Raw genomic sequence first — 19,930 nt, 5'->3', positions numbered from 1 at the left:
GGCCGCCAGGTGTAACCTCTTGTGGCGGAATAGATATTGGAAAGATATCCTTAGTTGGGCCTTAAAGTTCTTATCTGGTAAGGACTTCTTCCATTGCATTGCGCGGTTCTCGTTTGGAGCTATGTGTCACCTTATTTGGAAAAAGAGGAATGCGATTATATTTCGGGGTGAATCCTTAGTGGTCTCGGCTCTAAAAAACCACCTTATTAAGGTTGTGAGGGATAAAGCTATAACATTCAAAGATGTTCCTCCTACCCCGAGGAATAAGAGGCTTTAGCGTGGTTGGGGGTTCGACCCTGCGGTGTTCTCTCGTCTGACTAGTGCTCCTTAGTTGCTGCTTTGCGCGAGTTGCTCTTATCTTTCTTGGCTCGCTGTTCTTAGCCGCTTCCTTGGGGGCTGAGGGTTGGTCAGCCTTGTTGTTTCTCTTTCCCGCTTGTTTGTTTTGTTGCTGTGCCCTTGTCGCTTTCTTGTTTGCCTTTGTGGCCTCTTACATTGGCTCCCCCACACTTTGTCTCCTTCTGAGGATTGAGTGTAGGTTTTTGGTGCCAATCTTTTGTATATTGCCTTAGCTTTATTTATATATTTATTACCTTTACCAAAAAAAAAAACTCTTCTTCATAGTAAGACAGACTTCCCATGGTCTTTAGTAGACATTCGACAAAGCTACAATGTGCAAAAGACTTGTAATAGAACTATAATTTATCTACTTTCTTCAAATGTCCAGCATCAAAACTGAGCACAACGAGCAGTGTGCTGAAGCTACCATTAGAATGTAGTGATCATGTAAAAGCAGGTGCGTAGGGAAAAACATGTCAAGATTCAAGCAGCCCACGAGGTAAATATAAAAGTGCAAGCAGCTGAAATGAAAATTATGCTCATATGAATATGAAAAAATTCAACCAGATAGGGCTATAACACTAAACTGAAATAAGTTAAAAGAAGTCGTGCATTGGCTTGTTTTTAATAACAGTTAAAAGGTCAAATTGTCATTCTTTCCTTAAATCTATCCCTGCCTTCTTGGCAACAGCATCGAGTCCGTTTTTCTCAATGGTTTTCAACGCTTTTGTTGACAAACGCAGCTTAACGTAGCGCTTGCCGGCTTCCCACCAGATCCTCTTGTACTGCAGGTTTACAAACTGCAACTTCTTCGTCTTGTGGTTTGAGAAGGAGACCTTGTTTGCCCTGTTTGCCTTTTTCCCCGTGAAGGGACATATTCTGCCTGAAAGTGAATTAAAACTAAATCCATGAGACCCTCGCCAACTTATGAGATAAGTGTTAACAAAGCAGCTTATTTATTTTCATGCTGACGCTTAGGTGCCATCTGAACCAAGCATAGCAGTGAATCTTTCAGCCAAGGGCAAAGAATTCCACATTGGACATAGGAACTAGGCCAAGCAACCATATAGATATGATAGAAAATATATATAAATGCACAGACGTGCACATTATTTTAGATATTATGAGGAAGACAACCCCCTTTATATCCCCAAGACATCAGTTATGAATGAATGTCCATTCAAAGAACCAACATATACAACTATTCTAATTGATAACCTGACCTACGTAAGTTCTACAAACAATGAGAAACACTTATTCATCTTACTACTGCATCTCAAGTGCAAAGCACCAAAGAGGGAGCGCCTGCATCATAGGACAGGAAACTTTAGGATAAGATAAGACTAAAAATGACTTGTTCATCCTTATAATCATGCCAAAGCCACAACTTTCTCCAAAATTGTGCCAAAGTCCTTTGCATATATGTGGTAATGGCTTAGAAGATAAACAATGGAATTCCTCAAGAATGTGAGTTTGCACAATGTTCAAAATCAAATTACTTTCAGCTTCAAAGGTTTGCGCAAGCACACACTTATCTGAAAGGCATGAAAAGAGACCACCCAAATCTGAAGGCTTGGTAAGGGGATTGAATTCTTTTAACAAGACAGAGGCAAGTCGCGGTTGTTAACAATGAAACCTACACAATATGAGAATTTCGCCCAAGCAATCGTTTCCTCTTAAGTTCCAACTTCAAAACTAAAACGAAAACAAAAAACCAAGAAAAGCAAAGCCTTTTCCCACATATCAACAGGCAATGTTAGGATGGAATGACCACCTGATTACCATTTAGCCCATCAATGTCGATCCCAAGACTGCAATGAGAAGTCAGAGAACATTTACAGACATCCAGATGCAGCATGTTAGAACTGCACAAGGTCCAAACTTGCCAGAGGCAAACAGAATTGAAGTATCTTTAACCTCGGCCTACAAGAAGATTAGTTCTACTTCAAAAGTCTATTCTGTTCCCTAATCACCACGAATGGCAACGTAAGCGGCTCAAAGCAATCAAACACGATAAGAGCCTGAAAGCACTAACCGAAACAGCATCCCAATATCCAAAAGACATAGAAAAGAGAACTCAACCCCGAAATTACCCCAAGCATCGAACATGAACCAAGCCCATAATGAAGCGAACGCAGCAAGAAAGCAAAGACAAGAACAAGAACCCAGAAAACTAGATGGAAAAAGGGAAAGACGGGGGCGTACGAGCAACGGGTTGTACGGCCGTCGCCGGAGCGGCCACGGGTCCGGCGAAGCGGCGGGAGTCGTCGTAGGACACTCTGAGCCCGCTCAGCTGGGAAGCGAGGAATCCAATCTCGGACGAAGCTCTGGCCCTCGGAGGCGCGAGGGCGGTCCGACTGAAGTGGGTATTGCGGAAATGGAGAGAGCAAGCGTTCCCCAACGACGCTCCCGGAGCCACGGTCGCCATCGCCGCCGATGCACGTCGAGCGTCTTCTTCTTCAAGAAGGCGGAGGAAGAGGGAGTTCGATCTGGATAACGTTGTAACGTTATCTTTTCCGAAGCTTTTGCTCTGCTTCGGTTGTGCTGTTTGTGAAGCTGAGAAGGGCGAAGAAGAGTTAAAAACTGTTTGGGCCAAGAATTGGAAAACCAGAAGAATTTTGGGTTGAAATTTAAGTAGGACCATGGGGGCTCAATTGCAAAATTTTTGGTCTATTAGATAGAATTGTGATCCTTATTATCTTTCAAAGCACTTGCCCCAACCTTCTTACATAATGTAAGGCAATGAAGTTTCCATACACCCTTCTGAATTTATGTCATATTATGCTAGCTTTTTCTTTTTCTATTCGTGGAATTTACCTACATGGCAACTTGTATATGTAGACTTGGGGGCTTCAAATGTTGGCAAATGGGAAAATCGAGGATGGCGATGAAATGAATAAACAAACTGCTCTGCGTCTATTTAAAGGTTTAGGATTATATTATACAAATGAACTTAGGATCTTGATAAAAGCTGGAGTCCATGCCATGCAAGAGGATCTATCTTACAATTGGATCAATCCTAATCTTGAGATGGCAATTCATGCATTGTCATTGTATTTTATGAATCTAACTCGTTCGATTTTCTAAAATGACTAAAGGTAAAAAAACATCAATCCGAATAAAGAAAGATGAATAACCTTGTAACAAGTATTGTTGACTTCGAGTCAAATTTAATTTGTATGGAGTTTCTATCTTGTCGTCGTTATATATCATACATGTGTAGATAATTATCACGAAAAATTCCAATTTGATAGTGTAATTGATTTTATATTGTAGTTCATCCTCTAACATTTTTTCCAATTAAGTCCTCAAGCATACTTGGTCTCTTTCATAACAAAGTGCTCCAATCAACTGCATAGATCACACACATAATAGTATCATCTTGATCGGTCATAGTCATAACCTGTAGTTTCATCGTAAATGAAAGTTCATTGAGAGGAAGTGCAAATTGTTCGGAATTCAACAATTTAATAGCAAAGGTCAAAACGAAAAGAATGAATCAGACGTTCGGTCACAATACAAAATCACATGATTGCAGCGCATATAGGAATAAAACACAAGCCACCAAGACCAAATAGAAACATCATACACATTGGGCCAAAGGGCTCAAGGGAAAGCACTGCTCTATACTTTAGGGCTTTGAGAAACCAGCAGAGCAGAAGGAGGAGGTAGATGGAAAACATAAGAAGTGAGTGTTGGAGAATGAAGGGACACCTACAACAAAATGGCCGAACAACCCCCTGAATTGCCATTGCACAATGGATTCATCAAAGGGGTTGGGGAATTAGTGATGATAGGCCTAGAAAAACTAAGTCCAAACCCGAAGAAGCCGAACTCGAGCCTAAGGGAAATGGTTCGGTATTCGAACGGCATTGTCTTCGATTAGCGACGGACATTAAGCATAAAATCCAAAGATATCGACGAGACAAACCTCATGGGTTTGAGGGAGCGAAGTGGTATTTTCATAGAGGATCAAGGCACGACAAAAGGAAAAGGTCTAAGCAACCGCATTCATTGTAGTTGCCACAGTAGCCCGCTCAGTCTCTTCTACTGATCGTGAAGGAGAAAGCCTGCTCCCTGCTCCCGGTGAAGGAGAAGCTTCTGCCCCCACTCAAGCGTGTACTCACACCTTACTCTACTTCTCTGTTCTCTTCCAATTAGCGATTCAATGGACAACGGAGAGCATCAGGGGACCTACTAGGATCTCTTCTCACCTCTCTTGCTTATTACGCAAGGCCAGGACTACCGCCAACAGTGGAAACGAAGTTGCCCGTCAACACTAGGATACCTTTCGGCACAGCAGAAGCCAGAACCTGCAACTGTCGAACCCTGGCATATTGATGCTTTGTAACTGCAAAAACCGTAAAATTGTCGTGTGCCCGACATCGAATTAAAAGAAACCGAGCTGCAGACCTTTCGGTGGGAGAAAATCTCTGCTACAAAGATACATACAGAGAAAACGCATCCCTTTTTAGCGAATGTCACAGTTCAGTGGTAATTTAATGGATACCGGTAATTATTTACATACACGGACCGCTCACAAGCTAGATCACCTTCCCTTAATGAGAAGGGAACTTAAGCAAAAATGAACCCAAACCAACATATTGGCATGCTAAATCACATCAGTGTGTTCCTGAAACAAACAGAAAAAGTATAGGTCATGCAAATGATGTGGTGGTCCTCAGCCTGGAACGAACACAAGTGCAGGTAACATTCCATAACGCCTTAAATTTTTCTTTGAGAGAGAAGTATAGAGGAACAAAAGGCACAGGCCGAAGCCGAAATGTCATTCCTAATGTATGTGGTACACATTAAACCTTTTTGTAGACCCTATCCCTCCTAAAATCTTGCCTACTCTTTTTAAGCCCCCAATTCTATCATGGCAACTTATGCAGTTTTGAGGTATCCATCCTTTAGTCACCAACCTCCGCAAGGAGAAAAACAGGCTGCAAAACCCCCCAATTCTATCACGGCACGAGTCAGCATGTTACAATGTCAAAATGTGAAACGGCAATGCCAAAATTCAAAGGAAGTCCAATACCGCTTCAGAATGCTGTGTTTAAATAAGGTGAAACCAAACCCTCACAACCTGCCAGGAGATTGATGTAAATGGTCACAACAGCAATCGAGTTCACCCACTCATAAGTCAGACAGAGGTCTGTGATGCATCTTCATGTGTCTAATACTATGGGGTATTAGACCATCTGAGACAGTCGTACTTTAGCTACTTGCCATTCTGCAATATTCATCCCCCAAACTTTCTCCTGTAGAGATCAAGAGAAACATATTCCACTGTCACGGTCCGCTCGTCAAATAAACGTCCATGCAAACAATGTGCCGCCACGCTAGAACACTCAACTCTTTTAAACTCCACGAAAACACAACCTGGCTCAAAAACCCTTTCAATGTCGAGATCCTCACCCTTCGCATCACCGTTCTGAATGATATCTGATTCCATATTCATGTTCCCCTTAGGTACTTCAAGAGTTTCTCTCCTTGACCAATCGCTTTCCTCTGGAAGCAACTCTTCTTCAACAAGTGATTTCTTTTCCAAATGATTATCCTCCATCTGAGCAATGTCAGCATATTCGTTCTCTTGATTATCTGAGTCACCATTCACAATGTTCAGCTGTTCAGGGTTTTCTGAAGTCCGCATATTTGTAGTTCTTTGAGAGTTTAGGTCACTACACACCACTTGCGCATCAGGCAGAGCCATCTGAGTAGAATCATTATCAGCCGCATCATCCACAAGATTGCTTTCATTGGTCTCATTGCTATTAGCTGCCAGAACACCATCTTCTTTAAGTTGATTTACATCACTAGGGATCTCAATTTCATTGACTACTCCAGCTTCTTGGACAGCAACTTCTTCTGAAGTCTCTATCCTGTTGTCATCACTTTCCATTCTTTGTCCAGTGTCATCAGATACTACACAAGGTTCTGAGATGGTTGAAGGGCAAGGACCAGTATCATGCTTCACAACATTCACAGATTTAATGGCACCAAACCTGCAGGACGCAGATGCACCACCGTCATATACATATGCTAAACCTGACAGATGAAGACACAAACTCAGAGTAGGAAAATCCTTTGCCAGACCTGGCACACTCCAGACGTATATCTTCTAGTATTTCATCCAGTTCCAACTCGGTGAGAGACAAAAAGCCTTCAGGAGCGAACTGACTCACGTAAATAGAACATACAATCAATATACCTTCAGACATAAAACGGTATATGGAGGAACACAAAACTTGTATCATTGCGAACTCAATTATATCTAGAAAGGTTGAGGACAAAATTGGCAGTACCCATAAGAAAAAAAATACAGATCAACCCTTTTTCTTCATTCGAAGAAGTTGACTGATGACACATACAGGGTATCCATGAGGATAATCAGTTCCATACCACGTTTTTTAGCTTCAGAACTTCTGTTGGCTTCTCAAGAAGAGGCCTTGCATGGTCAGGGATTGCACGGAGGGACTGGTTTTCACTTTTTCCCTAAAATATACCATTTCCATTGTCAGTACATACCAAATTGAATCAGTAGGAAACAAGAAACATAATGCATTTAATATGGTAAATGAGTACCATTGATTCTGGATCGGGGACAGCTTGAACTACAGTTAGGAATTGGCCTCCTAACTTAATACCATTCAAACCAGCACAGGCTTTCAGAGTCACTGATTGGTCTACATACTGAAAGTGAGAGTCAAATTACTTAACGTCGACTAAGAAAGAGATCACATGGAAAATTCAATCTGAGAAAGAGAAGATGAAAACCAATCACAGAAAAATTTTCAATAGACATGAGTCTTGTGCCCAATGACATTTTCACGATAAGCAGTTAACATGCCGCGATTGCAAGGCGTTGCAGAATTTCTCTAAGAGAGCACATACGGATTCTTTTGATCAACAGAGGGTGGAGACACCATAATGGGTTGCCAAGATCTTTACTTTTTGAATAAGTGTAAACGTCATTTCTGCATATACATTCAATCCAATTTTTGTTTTGTGCTTTTCACTTGGTGGGTGGGAATAAGGATAGACATCATCAATTTACTCTTATTCTGCTTCCCATAGATAAGCAACCAATGATATTGAAGGAGGCTATTATGATATGGAAAAAGAGTCTGGCAGAGAAATTGCTCCATCCCATTGTCTGTCTAACTGGATTGACATGCATTCTGTTTAAAGAGGGATCCTAGCAAATTAAGGACCGCCGTACTCACGTTTCACATCCATTAAACACCGCCTTAATTATTTTTGCCACAAACACCCTTTTGATTTATATCTAATTTCACCACAAGAAAACTGTCATATCAGACAAATGCTTATTGCCTAACCATCAACAAAATTGTCAAGAAACTCATTATCTCAAGTATTGTTTTGCTTAAAGAAAGATGTCTTCATTATAATAGAACTTTTCATTAGCAAAGACTCTCATATTCTATGAATATTATCAACATTAAAGAGCACAACGGTGCAAGTTCTGATCAGAGCCTGCAAAGTTAAGAGACAGACCACTCATTTACAAAGTCAAGATGACAAAGTGCATTCGAATTAGGCACCTTCCTTTTCACAGATTTTTGGGAATAAAAAACTGCACCTATTCAACATATATTATGTTCCATTCAGACATGCCACCCAGCCAAAAACACCCAAGGTATGGAACACTAAGTTTGATCTTGTTTAAGAGTTCTTAAAAGTGCAATACTACAAAGATCAAAGACAATGGTACTACGCAATGAATAACAGCAGACAAAACAGCCAAAAATCTAATCCAGGTTAAAGTGCTGGAAAAATTTTATCTTGAAGAGGAAAGAAACACATTAGGGGAAAAAACATATGCAACTTACCTCCAGGAAAGCATACCGATCCGTCGCATCATCATTAATCTGGAAGTGGAAAGCTTTCAATGGTCCAAATACACTAGCAATTTCCCTGAGCTGAAAGACAGTCAAAATTTGACAACTTATTCTTTTATAGCCAAAAACAATTACCAATTGAAGGGGATTGAATGCAACACTATTACACTCAGATTAGGCATCACCATCAGCTCTGTACATACTATCTATGTGAGGTTTACCTACTTACCCTTTTTGGCCAGGGTATTCCTAGTAAGGTCCTCACAGACAGAAAAATGGGAAAAGCGGAGGATAGAGAGAAGCAATAGCAATCGGAGTAGCAAATATCTAAGCACAGAGTGAACACTTGAATTTAATCACATTCAAGAAAAGAAGAGCGTGATACCATTTCTGATGACAGAACCTTGGAAATTCCTCCAATAAAGATCTGCAGCCACAATGATGCAAAGATACATTATTTGACAAACAAATTCTTAAAGTTAACAGCAACCAGCTCCATCCTGTCACTATTGGGCAAACTCCTAACTATCAGGGAATAAAAAAGAAAAAGAAGCAAAGGAGAGACAATCTATGAAAACAAAGAATAGCAGTGAACCAATCAAACACCTTTAGTCTAGCACATATAGGATTGCCTGCCTTAATATACTTAAGACGCTCACTATATTCCTTATAGCATCCCCCTCTTCTGCGAATATAGCTGGACCGATCAGGACTGGTAAGACAAGAACCAGGGTTTGCCATCCTTAATTTCCATTGCAGCATTATTTCAGCCCTTGGGTTTCTCTGGTTCAACTTCAATTTTGAACTACAAATGATGGGTATTTTCTCTTAGTCTGACACTCACTCAATGACTTACAGCATTGGTAGTTGTAGTCAATTAATGACACAACCACAAATTTCTTTTGTGTTCCATTAAATGACCGAATTGTTGAAAAAAAGATCCCCCGTTCAAACAAATCAGAGGAAACTAAAACCAAATATCCAAAAAAATCAAGATTATTAAACTAATTTATGAGATGAACTCTTCAATCAGGTAAGATGCTTATATTTTCCCCATTAACTCTTCCATTACAATCTTCAGATTCGTCTATTAAGAAAATGAATCATGCAGATTTTACATCCAAAGATATCCAGTATTCATGACCAAGCTTTCCACGCTAATAAGTAAAATTAGTTTATCAGTACCAAAACCAAATGATAAAAAGTTGTAGCAGCTTAAAAAGGTAACCAGAGATCAACACTCCTAGGTCCAACTCATGTACCACTACAACATCCTTCCAAGGAAAATTAACTCCAATAACACTTCCGGAATCCCAATAATCTTCATATCCATAACAAGCCAAAATTGGAATGAAATTCACCACAATCAGATATTACCAACATCTATTTGACAGCAGACACAGCCATGGCAAGAGCCACCAGCTGTACTTTATATATTCAACATAAGTACAAATGCAAATGTATTACAGATATGCCAGTTCTCACATTATGCTTGCACTGGCCCATTACCCATGTAAGACCACAAATTTCAAAGCCTCAAACTAAACAATAGCACTTCTTGGGATTGAGGTTCTACAAAAAAATGCTAGTTTAACCAGGAACTCACAAAAAATCTCACTATCCTGATGACTACAATAAGATATCCAAGAAATTACCTTATGTGGTGAATCATCGACTACATCACTCATCGAATATGCTGCAACACCTGATCTTGCTGTTTCGCCAGGGTCACCAGTCTGCATGAAAATAGGAACTGTCTGAAAACCTACAACATGGATAGTAACAGAAATCTACCTCAGAAACCACAGGTAAATTTGAACTGCGAGTCAAGCAATTACATCTATAAACAGCATAACATTCACAAACACTCACAAGTTCCAAACTTAAGAAAGGGCCAGTGCTCTAAAAAATAAACATTGGAGATACACAGATATAGTATGAGCACAGTCAAGCACAAAAACATGCACAAACACTAACAAACAAAGATTAAGGCAGAAGAGAGGATTGTAGTGCCCTCAGAAACATTGCATATGTTTTGGTAGAAACATAACCAAGCATTGCAACCGTATATCTAAGAACTTAGGCATTCTCAGTTATGCTTTTGGAAGGTTCACTACATCAAGCTCATATCCAGGATCACATCACCATCACTACCAGTGGCAACATTCATGTCAAGATTTAAATTACACAAAAAGTTTTACAACTACTTATTTTGTGACAGCAATTTGTGCACCACTGAAACCAGCATGATTCATTGCTCACTGGGAAGTAAAAACCAAATCAACAATGTTAGCCTGCATTTGCCAGTTTAACATCCCTAGACAGATATCAATATTTGATGGTCTCATAAGTTTTGACACTAGTCCTACCAGAGTTCTCTGACATTACTCAAATGGAGAATATATTTGCAGCAATTATAAGCAAATAAATCCCATTGTAGTAGCCCTGTAGAGCTAAAAAGAAAAAATAAGGATGAACCTTCAAGTTTACAGGAAAACAGCTCAAGAAAAGAAAGGAGATAACAATACATCCTCGTATGTTTGCTACATGGACTGAACTAATAAGCTAAGAAAGGAGATACCAATACAAGAAGAGAATAATCCCATAGACAGAAGTTGATGACACGACACAGTAAATTCTAGTGCTATAAGCACACAAGCCTCTGAAAGTCAAATCACCAAATCCAAAAGTCACAGAAATCTCCACAATAGCATGCTTTAGTGGACAAACTCATCCAAGAATCATGAGCATCACCTATTCAGAAGTTGTACAAAAACCTTATGCTGCCAAAGTTTTGGTTTCTCTCGCATTTTAGTCAGTGTCATGCAACTTTACAGGAAGGATACAAACGAATAAACACATTTCTGAAAGATTGATTCTATTATACTATGCCTTAAAGATTTGAAGTTGGGAAAAATGCCCACTTTAAGCTGTAAAAGGTAGCCCAAAAGCACCTTTTATGAAAACCATCCTACGAGCATGGCCTCTCTCACTTCTATTCAAAATATCAGACTTCATGAGACCTGCTCAAAACTTGAATGGCTGCAATTTTTTTCAGGAATCACAAGATGTGTTTATATTTTACACTTGCCATTCAATATCCAAAAGTCAACTGGAATTTCATGGCTTTTCGATGCCTAATCAAACATCTCACGAAGATTAAAAACAATAATCTCCCAGCCCTATGCAGCAGATACCCAAGTATACATCTGAATTCCAACCATGAACGATTCTATTACTCAGATAGATATTGCTTTACTATCATCCTTACCTAAATCTCAGAAGGTTGAAATCATTGAAAACCTTACAAATAACTGAATAAAGATTAAGTAATCCCTGTTCCAGTAATTGCAACACAATTAACATGGGACCATAATGGAAAAATTTTCAAAGATGATAGTACTTTATCAGACCAACTTATAGAGGGTGGAGAGCAAAAAGGTCTAACAAGGTGCGGGGAGGAGGAATTATGTAAACTTCCCGCAGGAATATGTGGCCTCAATAGGAACATGAAATCGCAAGATATTGCTACAAAAAGATGGCCATGATGTTCACGCAGAGAAGTGTTATGGAAACCTCACCTGAGAAAATAGAAGTTAACCTCTCCTTAACAGCCAAGCATGAAATGGAATAAAGGTTATGTGATCAACTAAATGAAAACATAGAGAATTTTGAACAGCAAAATGTTTTAAAATGACTAAATACTTCACTGGTTTTACTAGAGAAATTTCCCCAAAGAGAATACATATATCTCTTGCTAATTTTTAATGGAGGACAACAGGTCAAACTGTAGTATTAAAATGTTTGCTTAGAAAAGGAGAGATCATATTTGAGCAGCAGGGTTCCGTTGCTCATCAATACCGGAACCCATTGACATGTTTAAACAATTGCAATTTGTCGCAATTTCTAATAACAAATAATGCAGCTGACTCCTAAGAACTCAAAAAACGGACAATTATTTCCACAATCAGAAAACCTAATCCGTTGGAAAAAAATTTCAAAAGATGGACTAGTAATGAAACTTTTGATGGATGAAACTTCTTCCCCACCCCCTTCTCTAGTGGATAAAATTACTTTGTTACAAGGAAGATAGCCCCAAAAACTATCTTCACTATCCAATCAACAAACACCAAACAAATGACATAGCTATCTTCTGACCAGATGAGAGACCCAAAGCCAAAACTGATAAGAAACCTCAAGCACATCAACTGGTCACTACACCTGGAAATCTTCTTACTAGGAGTCAGCTTCACCATCACCAGCCAGAATGTGACTTATGAAAGAACCAAGATAGACACCCTATTTAAGAGATTCCAGCTTTCAGTCAGAACACTCATCAGATATTCAAGAAAGCATGTATAGAATACTGAAATGAAAGCCACAATTCCTAGTAATCATAAACAATGGCAATCAATCTCCAACAGACTGATAAAATTTCCCTAAGATTCCATCCCCCAAAACTAAGGTTCTCCAGACATGCACATTTTCTCACTATACAAGCAAAGACTGCAAACAACTTACAGAGGAAATGTAATTCAGTTGGATAGTTGGCAGTCAGTACACTTCATGCACCCTAGAGAAACCAGAACAGGAAGGCAGAGAGGAGAAAGGTTTTTCTGTATGTTTTTTTTTTCCCCCGGGGAAAGAGAAGGAGGGGGAGGGGATTCATATATGTCTCTATTAACTCAAGCAACAAACAATTTGCATGCTTTCTGTCATTTGATTACCCATATGCAAAAAATGTCAACTGATGCTACAAAATCCCAGAGCAACGAATACCCACCACAAGGGATAAAACTTAACTGCTAAACGCAATCCATACTAGAAACAAACCGGATGCTGCCTTCACTTACTCTCAAAGGCATCTTCTCCAGCATTAGGTAAATCTGTAGCTAATTCTCCTGGATATTTTTAGTCCAAAAGGAGCTTGTTTTCTGTTGAAGTATATGATCTTACATCACTAGATTGCTGGATTTGATTGTGCCTTATATGCATGTTGTCTCCCTCCACCTAATAGCTTAAGTTTTGGGTAGGACTTTCTAACAGAAACCAACATGGTAAAGCATCCTCACCATGGGTATTCTCCAAGAGAAAGTAAATTTCCAATTGGCTCTTAGGGAGGGGCATAATATATAAAATCAGTTAAAGTTCATTCAATGCAATTGTGGTTGTTCTATAGCTGTGTTTTGTAGTCATTGTACTATGGCTGTGTTTAACCTGTATATTTGGTAATTCATGAATGCTTCAAAGTTGCAGCATCTTCAAGCTAGATGGGCAACTCCCTAAGAGTTGCAATAAGATACTGCAGCTTAGGTGTTGCTAAATACTTTAGACAAGAAGAAAACCACCATTTCACGGCTAAAACCATTGTAAATAATTATATCAAACAGCTGGGATAAAGCATCAATGCATAATTGTGTCTCTTGAACATATTTCACCTCTATTCCCAATGAAAAAAAAAAATCCTCACATGCCAAGGGTCATCCTCTATACTATATAAGTCCAGTCTGGATTAAGATACGTTCTCTTGCAGATCCCATTTCATATGCATTAAAGGCCTAATTAACATTTCCCTTATACTGCAGTTGAATAATACAGCATATCGAAAGATATACTATCGACTAAACAACCTTTAGCATATGGGTGTCTTACCCAAGGATAATGCAGGAGAAAATGCCACATAGACATAGTCTCTCAGTGAATTTCTTATTTTATTAGGCCAATTAGCAAATCTCTGAATTAACGATCGCATATGGCCATATATGAGCACATAAAGAATTGCCTTTAGCTCTTGATAATCTACATAATATAACCCATTCGATAAATCCCAAAATAAACTTGCTGAGGAAGCAATTGTTGTGCCCTTCAACATCTTCTGATAAACCCCTTACCTAATGCTAATGAGTCAACAAAAATCGTAAACACCATATACAAGTCCACTCACTTGTGATACCGCATTTGGTGGTATGCAGTATATGTCTGCCAGAGTTTTGTTGACTTCATGGTTCTAACTCCCGATCAGAAAAATCACAGCATGTAAGAAAAGAAACTAGATGAACTTCATAATCGGATTACAACACTTTATGAGACCCCAAAGTTGCAATTATCTAGTACATGCCAACCCTGCAAACTGAAGCATTTTTCTTACAATATAGTTGCATATCCCACATACGAATGTGGGACAGGAGACTGCATGAAACTTCATATTCGAGGACACTCAACTTTGTGAAGCCCAAGACTTCCAAAACTAATCTAACTAACAGATTAGCCTAGGCTTTTTCCCTTTCATTTCTCTTAGATAAGTTAATGCCCTCAATACCAAAATAATAAAGATTCCGATGATCACCTCTTGCACATGCCCAATACATGAAAACTTTAATTGAGATGGAATGATATACCACTATATGGACAGACATGTAACCATAAGAACGTATTCAAAGATAAGAAGGGAAAAAGAGGATTCTTACAGCCACATCAACAAAATCTTTGGGACGTCTGATTTTTAAAGCGGAGCTAGAAAAGGAAGCTCCATCAAATGAAAGAGCAGCTGAAGCATCCTCAGGGGTGAGAAACTCAACTAAAGCTTGACCCTTCTCCTTGTGTATCTGCAGTTTTTACGTGTTAAGCAGCACAGATCCTCAATGATATAAAATACCAAGTCATTTTCTGTTTGGAAGCTTACAATACAGCTGATGCATGGTTCAGTTCCCTGGATATAATTAACACCTGAAGACAGCAAATAATTATTGAGACATGCCATGATGGCTTTCTCAGAGGCTGAAGCTGGTATGTTTTCTACATAAAGCCTCCTCAGCGGCCGTGTGGACTCTGTCAGTTGAATCGAGTCAATGGAGGCAGTGGTCTTCGCAGGAGGAACATTTGGAGAAACACCAGGCAGAGGTTTCATCATACTTAAAGCAGCAGAAACAGCACTGGCCGACTGATGCACACTTGATGGCATGGCTTGATTTGTAGATTGAAAACTATGCAAAACAGATGCAGTAAAGCCATCTTTTACACTCGTTGGAGGAATATCCCATCCAGCATTTTTCCTCTCTGGAGATCGTTTAGCAGGGGAAGGAGTCTTAATGGCTTTCTCACTTTTCCTCTTCCTTGGGGAATAACCACCGAGCCCACTAGTAGGCTCTCCATGTCCTTGGGACTGATTGTTTGACCCATTACCAGGAAATCTGGTCCTGTCAGGATCAACGTGGTGTCTTTCAGATCTATCTTTGAAAGAACCAGAAGACGACTCCCCATGTTTCCTACCATTGTGCATTTGACGTCTATGCCCCTTCGGCGAGAGTGAAATTGATTTTCTGTCCCTTCCACGCTCTCTACTCCTTGATCTTTTCCTTCTGATATTTACTTCATCATCACGGGACTTTGTTAGTTCTTTCCGTTCCTTTCTATCGAAAATTTCTGAACCACGCAATCTTCTCGAATCAAGTTTCTTTGACATGTTCCTATCTATATCTCGGAGCTTTCTCTTACTTTCTCTCTCAGATTTTCCTCTACTTCTTTCAGTATACCGTTCATTGACATGTGGCTCTCTTGGATGCCCCTTTCCAGCTTTGTCTTCAAGATCATTTCTTGCCCATTCAACAGGTCTGCTTCTATCATGCATTATCTTATAATTCACCTCCCTGTCATCCTTGAATCTGACTTCACTGCTTAGTCTACTCTTCAATTTTCCTTCTAACTGGCGACTTCCCCTATCATTCCCTTTCGTGAGAATGTCTTCCTTAACAGAAGCACGCTCTTCTTTATTTCTGGATCTTGCTCTAGGTAAAAGCTCCACTTCATGGGTGCCTTTGTCTTTGCTTCTCGTGTAACTATCTTCCCTTGAGTAATGGGAAGTTGGCTCCTCTTTACCTCTAAACCTTGACCTTGCAAGATCCACTGATATTTGTTTTTCATTACGCAGGGAGGAACGTTCAGTATCCTTGAAAGTTCTTTCAGATTCGTGCCGAATCGGCACATTCTCAATCTCCCTTCTTGAATTTTTATCCTCTTCTGCATCTTTGTGTTTCATAGTTTGAGATGATTCCTTGATTCTCCTCATCTTCATTATATCTTCAAAGCATAAAGGCCTAGTCCGAGCAGCAGTACCATCATCCTCGCCATCATGTGCTGGCTCTTTTTCGACATGCCTTTCCTTTTGTCTACTGGATCTGCTCATTTGGGCTCAAAGAAAACCACAGAGGTTAATCCTGATGATAGCACTTGTGCTGTAGATCTTAAGCCTATTAAACAGACAGAAAAAAAGGTAAAGAGCATATTAGCTCCTGAATCTAATATCAGCCTCTAGATTTACTTACAAGAAGCATTTAATACCAAGATCAACTATCTACAATTAAAAATCTGCCAAAAATTCATCCATAATAATCCGCTGAAAAGGAAAAAAAAGAAAAAAGTCCTACAGAAACTGAAAACAGCTTGCCACTGCAATTGAGATAAATATGTAACACAGAAAATTACACCAAGCATTCCAATGGAGAAGTGATTGCAAATGACAATTGGGCATTTGATACATGCAGCCATGGCAAATTCTAGAGCCATGCTCAAATCATGATTATTGCACTCTTCAATAACATCTACATACTAAATAAACCAAGAAAAAAATGTAAGAAATAAGAAGACTTAATATAAGCATTCAAGATTAAAGTAGAAGCATTGTCCGAAAAGAAAAATAAACAAATATTTTCCAGACCCTGATTGTTAATTTAGACGAGTTAGCCAACTAATAGCATGACATGAAAAGCAAAAGATGGTTTTCATATTGATAAAAAGGTTCCCCAAAGAACAAGGGCAGGTTTGAACAGAGTAGAAAACAATAGTGCTTTTGTAAAGACTAAAGAACTTGCAGACACTAAATCAAACCCTCAATCAATTGATCCCTTTCTTAGTGTCCACAGGAAACAAGAGGATATGATCATGGAGTAAATTTGGCATTGCTTCAGCAGAGATATAGTAATCTACAGTCCAATGCGTGCAATGTTCTCCAAATATTGGGGTGACACTGCAATTGCACTGGCAATCCATCATACAATTGCTATGGTATTTAACCCTAATGTCTCAAATGCCCTAGAAAAAAGTTTGTTCGAAACAATGGGAGACTCAATGAATGAAAAAGGGACAAAGAATCAAGACTATTTTTTTGGATGACAGATCTGAAAAAATTAACTCGTCTTTACAAGTTTGGAAGATCCAGCAAGTAAGATGATCAAGTTTCAAATGGAACGAAAATCAGAAGCCCTCTTGCACTTTTCTCCAAACGATTTTAATAGCCATGTGGTACTTTCATAAACAGATTTGGACAAAAAAAAAGTGCAAAGATTTTCTCTCCTTTCATAAAGTTGGATCATTTTGGTGGTGCAAGAATTGGGTCCTATTAAAGAAACAAGGGACTCCAGCTGTATGGCCACAAAAAGAAGCTTACGATATTTTGACATGATTAACAACATAAGAGCACTAATCTTGTCAGATAGATAAAGGCTCACTTGTGCACTCAAAACGTACTAGCACTAGACAACTACTAGAGAGTACTGTTTCAATAGCCATGTGGAAGCAGTCTGCAAAAGTAGTTACAAGAATCTGTCTTCTGCAAACAAGCTGAGGAAATCTTTTCTTATAATCAGTTTCAGTAGTTTAGGAAAGCGCAGTCTTCTATTAAGTCTCCATGAATACCTTCGCAAACATATACAACAAAGAATTCCCCACTTTCAATGGTTTAGGACATGGTGCTTCAAAGAATACACTTTGCAGAACAAAATTTTACTCAACTCTTCTCGTCAGAACAGAAAGCGGTCACAAAGATGCTTTCAAAAGAGCCCCTTTCCATGGTGCTGTTCTGACCAATCCAAAAGGGTACGCTGAAAAAGCCTCTTCTAGAATCACGGCTAAAGCATCAACTCCCGCAACCAAGTAGTACATTCAACTACCATTGTCTTGCTCTATAAAATCTACTAGTGACAGCTAACCACAAAATCGATTTGTATACTCCAATTACAGGCAAACCCGCCTCACAGGTTCACAGAATGCGTTGGTTACCATATCGAAAACAGAAGAAATTTGTCAAGCTGCTCCATGAACGTGAGTGCAAGGGACAAATTAAGCCCCCATGAATAACCAGCCATTAAAACTAACCTCACAACATCCCTCATCACGAAGGGATGGAATTCAAAACTAAACACGCGCAAGCAAGCAAGCAACCACACTTTCAACTACTGCCGCCGAAAGACAAGCTAAGGTCAACGTATTGCCAAGACATTCCACACCCATCTCTCACCCAAAAAATGGGGGAAAAAAAACCAAGGAAAACGAAATCAAACGCAGACCCTTCAGTGAAAACAAGCGATTCCGCCCCTGCGGGAAGAAACGAAGAGGAGTTAAAGGCCGAACCTTTGGGGAGAAAAGCCGCCGGCGAGCTTCTGGGTTTCGCCGGAAAAGCAAATCTGTCGCGGTTAGAGTGAAGTGGCGAGGCAGGAGGTTGAAGAAAACCTAAGGATGGCTGAAGCGGAGAGCGAAGTCACATGCTCTTCTCTTTTTTTTTTTATGATAGGATGGAACAGTGCTGGGCTGCTATATGGAGTTCTATATATTCTATCTAATTTATAAAATTTCTCTTTGAAAGAAAATGTTGTATGCTCAACAAGATTTTTTTTTTTTTCACTTTTCCTGATGATGAAAAAAAAGAAGAAGATTTTTCTATTTTCTTTTCTTTTGTCTTTAATTTGGTCGTTCGTGAAAATTGATAGGAAAAGTTGATGGTCTGTAAAGGAAAAGAAAGGGGGCCGACTTGGCTTTAAACATGACTAGAGATGATTAAGCGTCCAAGCCAAAAATTTCTGTATAATTATATCATTACACTCTATATGAGACTCTAACTCGCAAGGCATTGGTCTTTCTTTTCTTTTTCTTTTTTCTGTAAGGAGTTTTCTTTTGTTCTTGCGATTTCTACTCGTATTGCTTCCCATTTAGATGTATGCTTGCTTCATTCGGCACCATGAGCTTTTGTTGAATAAAAAAATATTAGCTTTAATGAGTACTAATACAATCTTCTATCGAGCATTTTAACATTTCCTTTAGGATTAATGCCCTGAAAAATCTCAAACCGGTACACTTATGATAAATTTACTCTATATTAGCTTTTGTTAAATTTTACTGTTAAATTACTAAGTTGAATGATACATGACAATTGACTAGTATACTAATTTGGGATTTTACTCTTCATTTATCACAGTTATACAATTTTTGTAATTTTTTGTGATATTAATCCAATTTAATAAAGGATACACTTGTCTTAGGGTTTTTTGCGGTCGAATAAATTAATTTGGGGTAAATTTCTTACAAGTCCACTAGTTTAGATTTTTTTATGGTCAGTTGAGATGAATTTGTGACAGGTTTGGAGTTTTTCATGGTCAAAAATTAGTTTATGGTAAATTTGTCGCACTTGTATCGGTTTTGGGGTTTTTTAATGTATTAATCATTTCTTTTAACTCATTCTATTAAATATTTCCTTGGAATTTGTTATAAAAAATTAGACGAGTACCAAATTTTTTAGGAAAGAACAAATTAACATCCTCAATCAAGTTTCCAACTTAATACATATTTTATCTTTTATGCTATTTTAGAAGAGTAAGTAAATGGGTTTTTTTTAAGTGAGGTTTAAGAAGAATAAAAATGAAAATGTTGAATCATGATGAGATAGGAAAATATCAATCATA

General features: G+C 38.9%; 2 protein-coding genes across 3 annotated transcripts; both read right to left on the bottom strand.

Moving 5' to 3' along the window:
- Positions 1-860: 860 nt before the first annotated feature.
- LOC104414452 (50S ribosomal protein L28, chloroplastic) lies at positions 861-2,904 on the bottom strand. Its single transcript, XM_010025574.3, has 2 exons — positions 2,542-2,904; positions 861-1,219 (listed from the first exon to the last, which is right to left on the bottom strand). Exons 1-2 carry the CDS (start codon positions 2,762-2,764, stop codon positions 987-989), a joined length of 456 nt encoding a protein of 151 aa, XP_010023876.2. The 5' UTR covers positions 2,765-2,904; the 3' UTR covers positions 861-986.
- A 2,062-nt stretch (positions 2,905-4,966) lies between these two features.
- LOC104414451 (splicing factor U2af large subunit B) lies at positions 4,967-18,761 on the bottom strand. Of its 2 annotated transcripts, none has more exons than XM_010025572.3 (10): positions 18,606-18,761; positions 14,884-16,447; positions 14,669-14,806; positions 9,857-9,937; positions 8,587-8,628; positions 8,193-8,282; positions 6,925-7,032; positions 6,742-6,834; positions 6,436-6,515; positions 4,967-6,344 (listed from the first exon to the last, which is right to left on the bottom strand). In XM_010025572.3, the coding sequence occupies exons 2-10, from the start codon at positions 16,381-16,383 to the stop codon at positions 5,582-5,584; spliced, it is 2,895 nt and encodes a 964-aa protein (XP_010023874.2). In that variant the 5' UTR covers positions 16,384-16,447; positions 18,606-18,761; the 3' UTR covers positions 4,967-5,581. The 2 variants fall into 2 exon arrangements, with proteins under 2 accessions (XP_010023874.2, XP_010023875.2); XM_010025573.3 differs by having other exon boundaries at positions 14,884-16,375.
- Positions 18,762-19,930: the final 1,169 nt, after the last annotated feature.

Source organism: Eucalyptus grandis, chromosome 8, assembly GCF_016545825.1.
Source record: "Eucalyptus grandis isolate ANBG69807.140 chromosome 8, ASM1654582v1, whole genome shotgun sequence".
Lineage (NCBI taxonomy): Eukaryota > Viridiplantae > Streptophyta > Magnoliopsida > Myrtales > Myrtaceae > Eucalyptus > Eucalyptus grandis.
The sequence above is the reverse complement of the archived record's forward strand: the minus strand, read 5'-3'. Positions and strand labels throughout refer to the sequence as shown.

Bases quoted from the DNA above. Each gene is read 5' to 3' on its own strand.
- LOC104414451 (XM_010025572.3), bottom strand. From the start codon at position 16,383: ATGAGCAGATCCAGTAGACAAAAGGAAAGGCATGTCGAAAAAGAGCCA. The intron at 8,629-9,856 runs GTAATTTCTTGG...TTGTGGCTGCAG, and splicing joins TCGATGATTCACCACATAAG to ATCTTTATTGGAGGAATTTC. The intron at 7,033-8,192 runs GTAAGTTGCATA...TCTCACTTTCAG, and splicing joins ATCGGTATGCTTTCCTGGAG to TATGTAGACCAATCAGTGAC.
- LOC104414452 (XM_010025574.3), bottom strand. From the start codon at position 2,764: ATGGCGACCGTGGCTCCGGGAGCGTCGTTGGGGAACGCTTGCTCTCTC. The intron at 1,220-2,541 runs GTACGCCCCCGT...ATTCACTTTCAG, and splicing joins GGCCGTACAACCCGTTGCTC to GCAGAATATGTCCCTTCACG.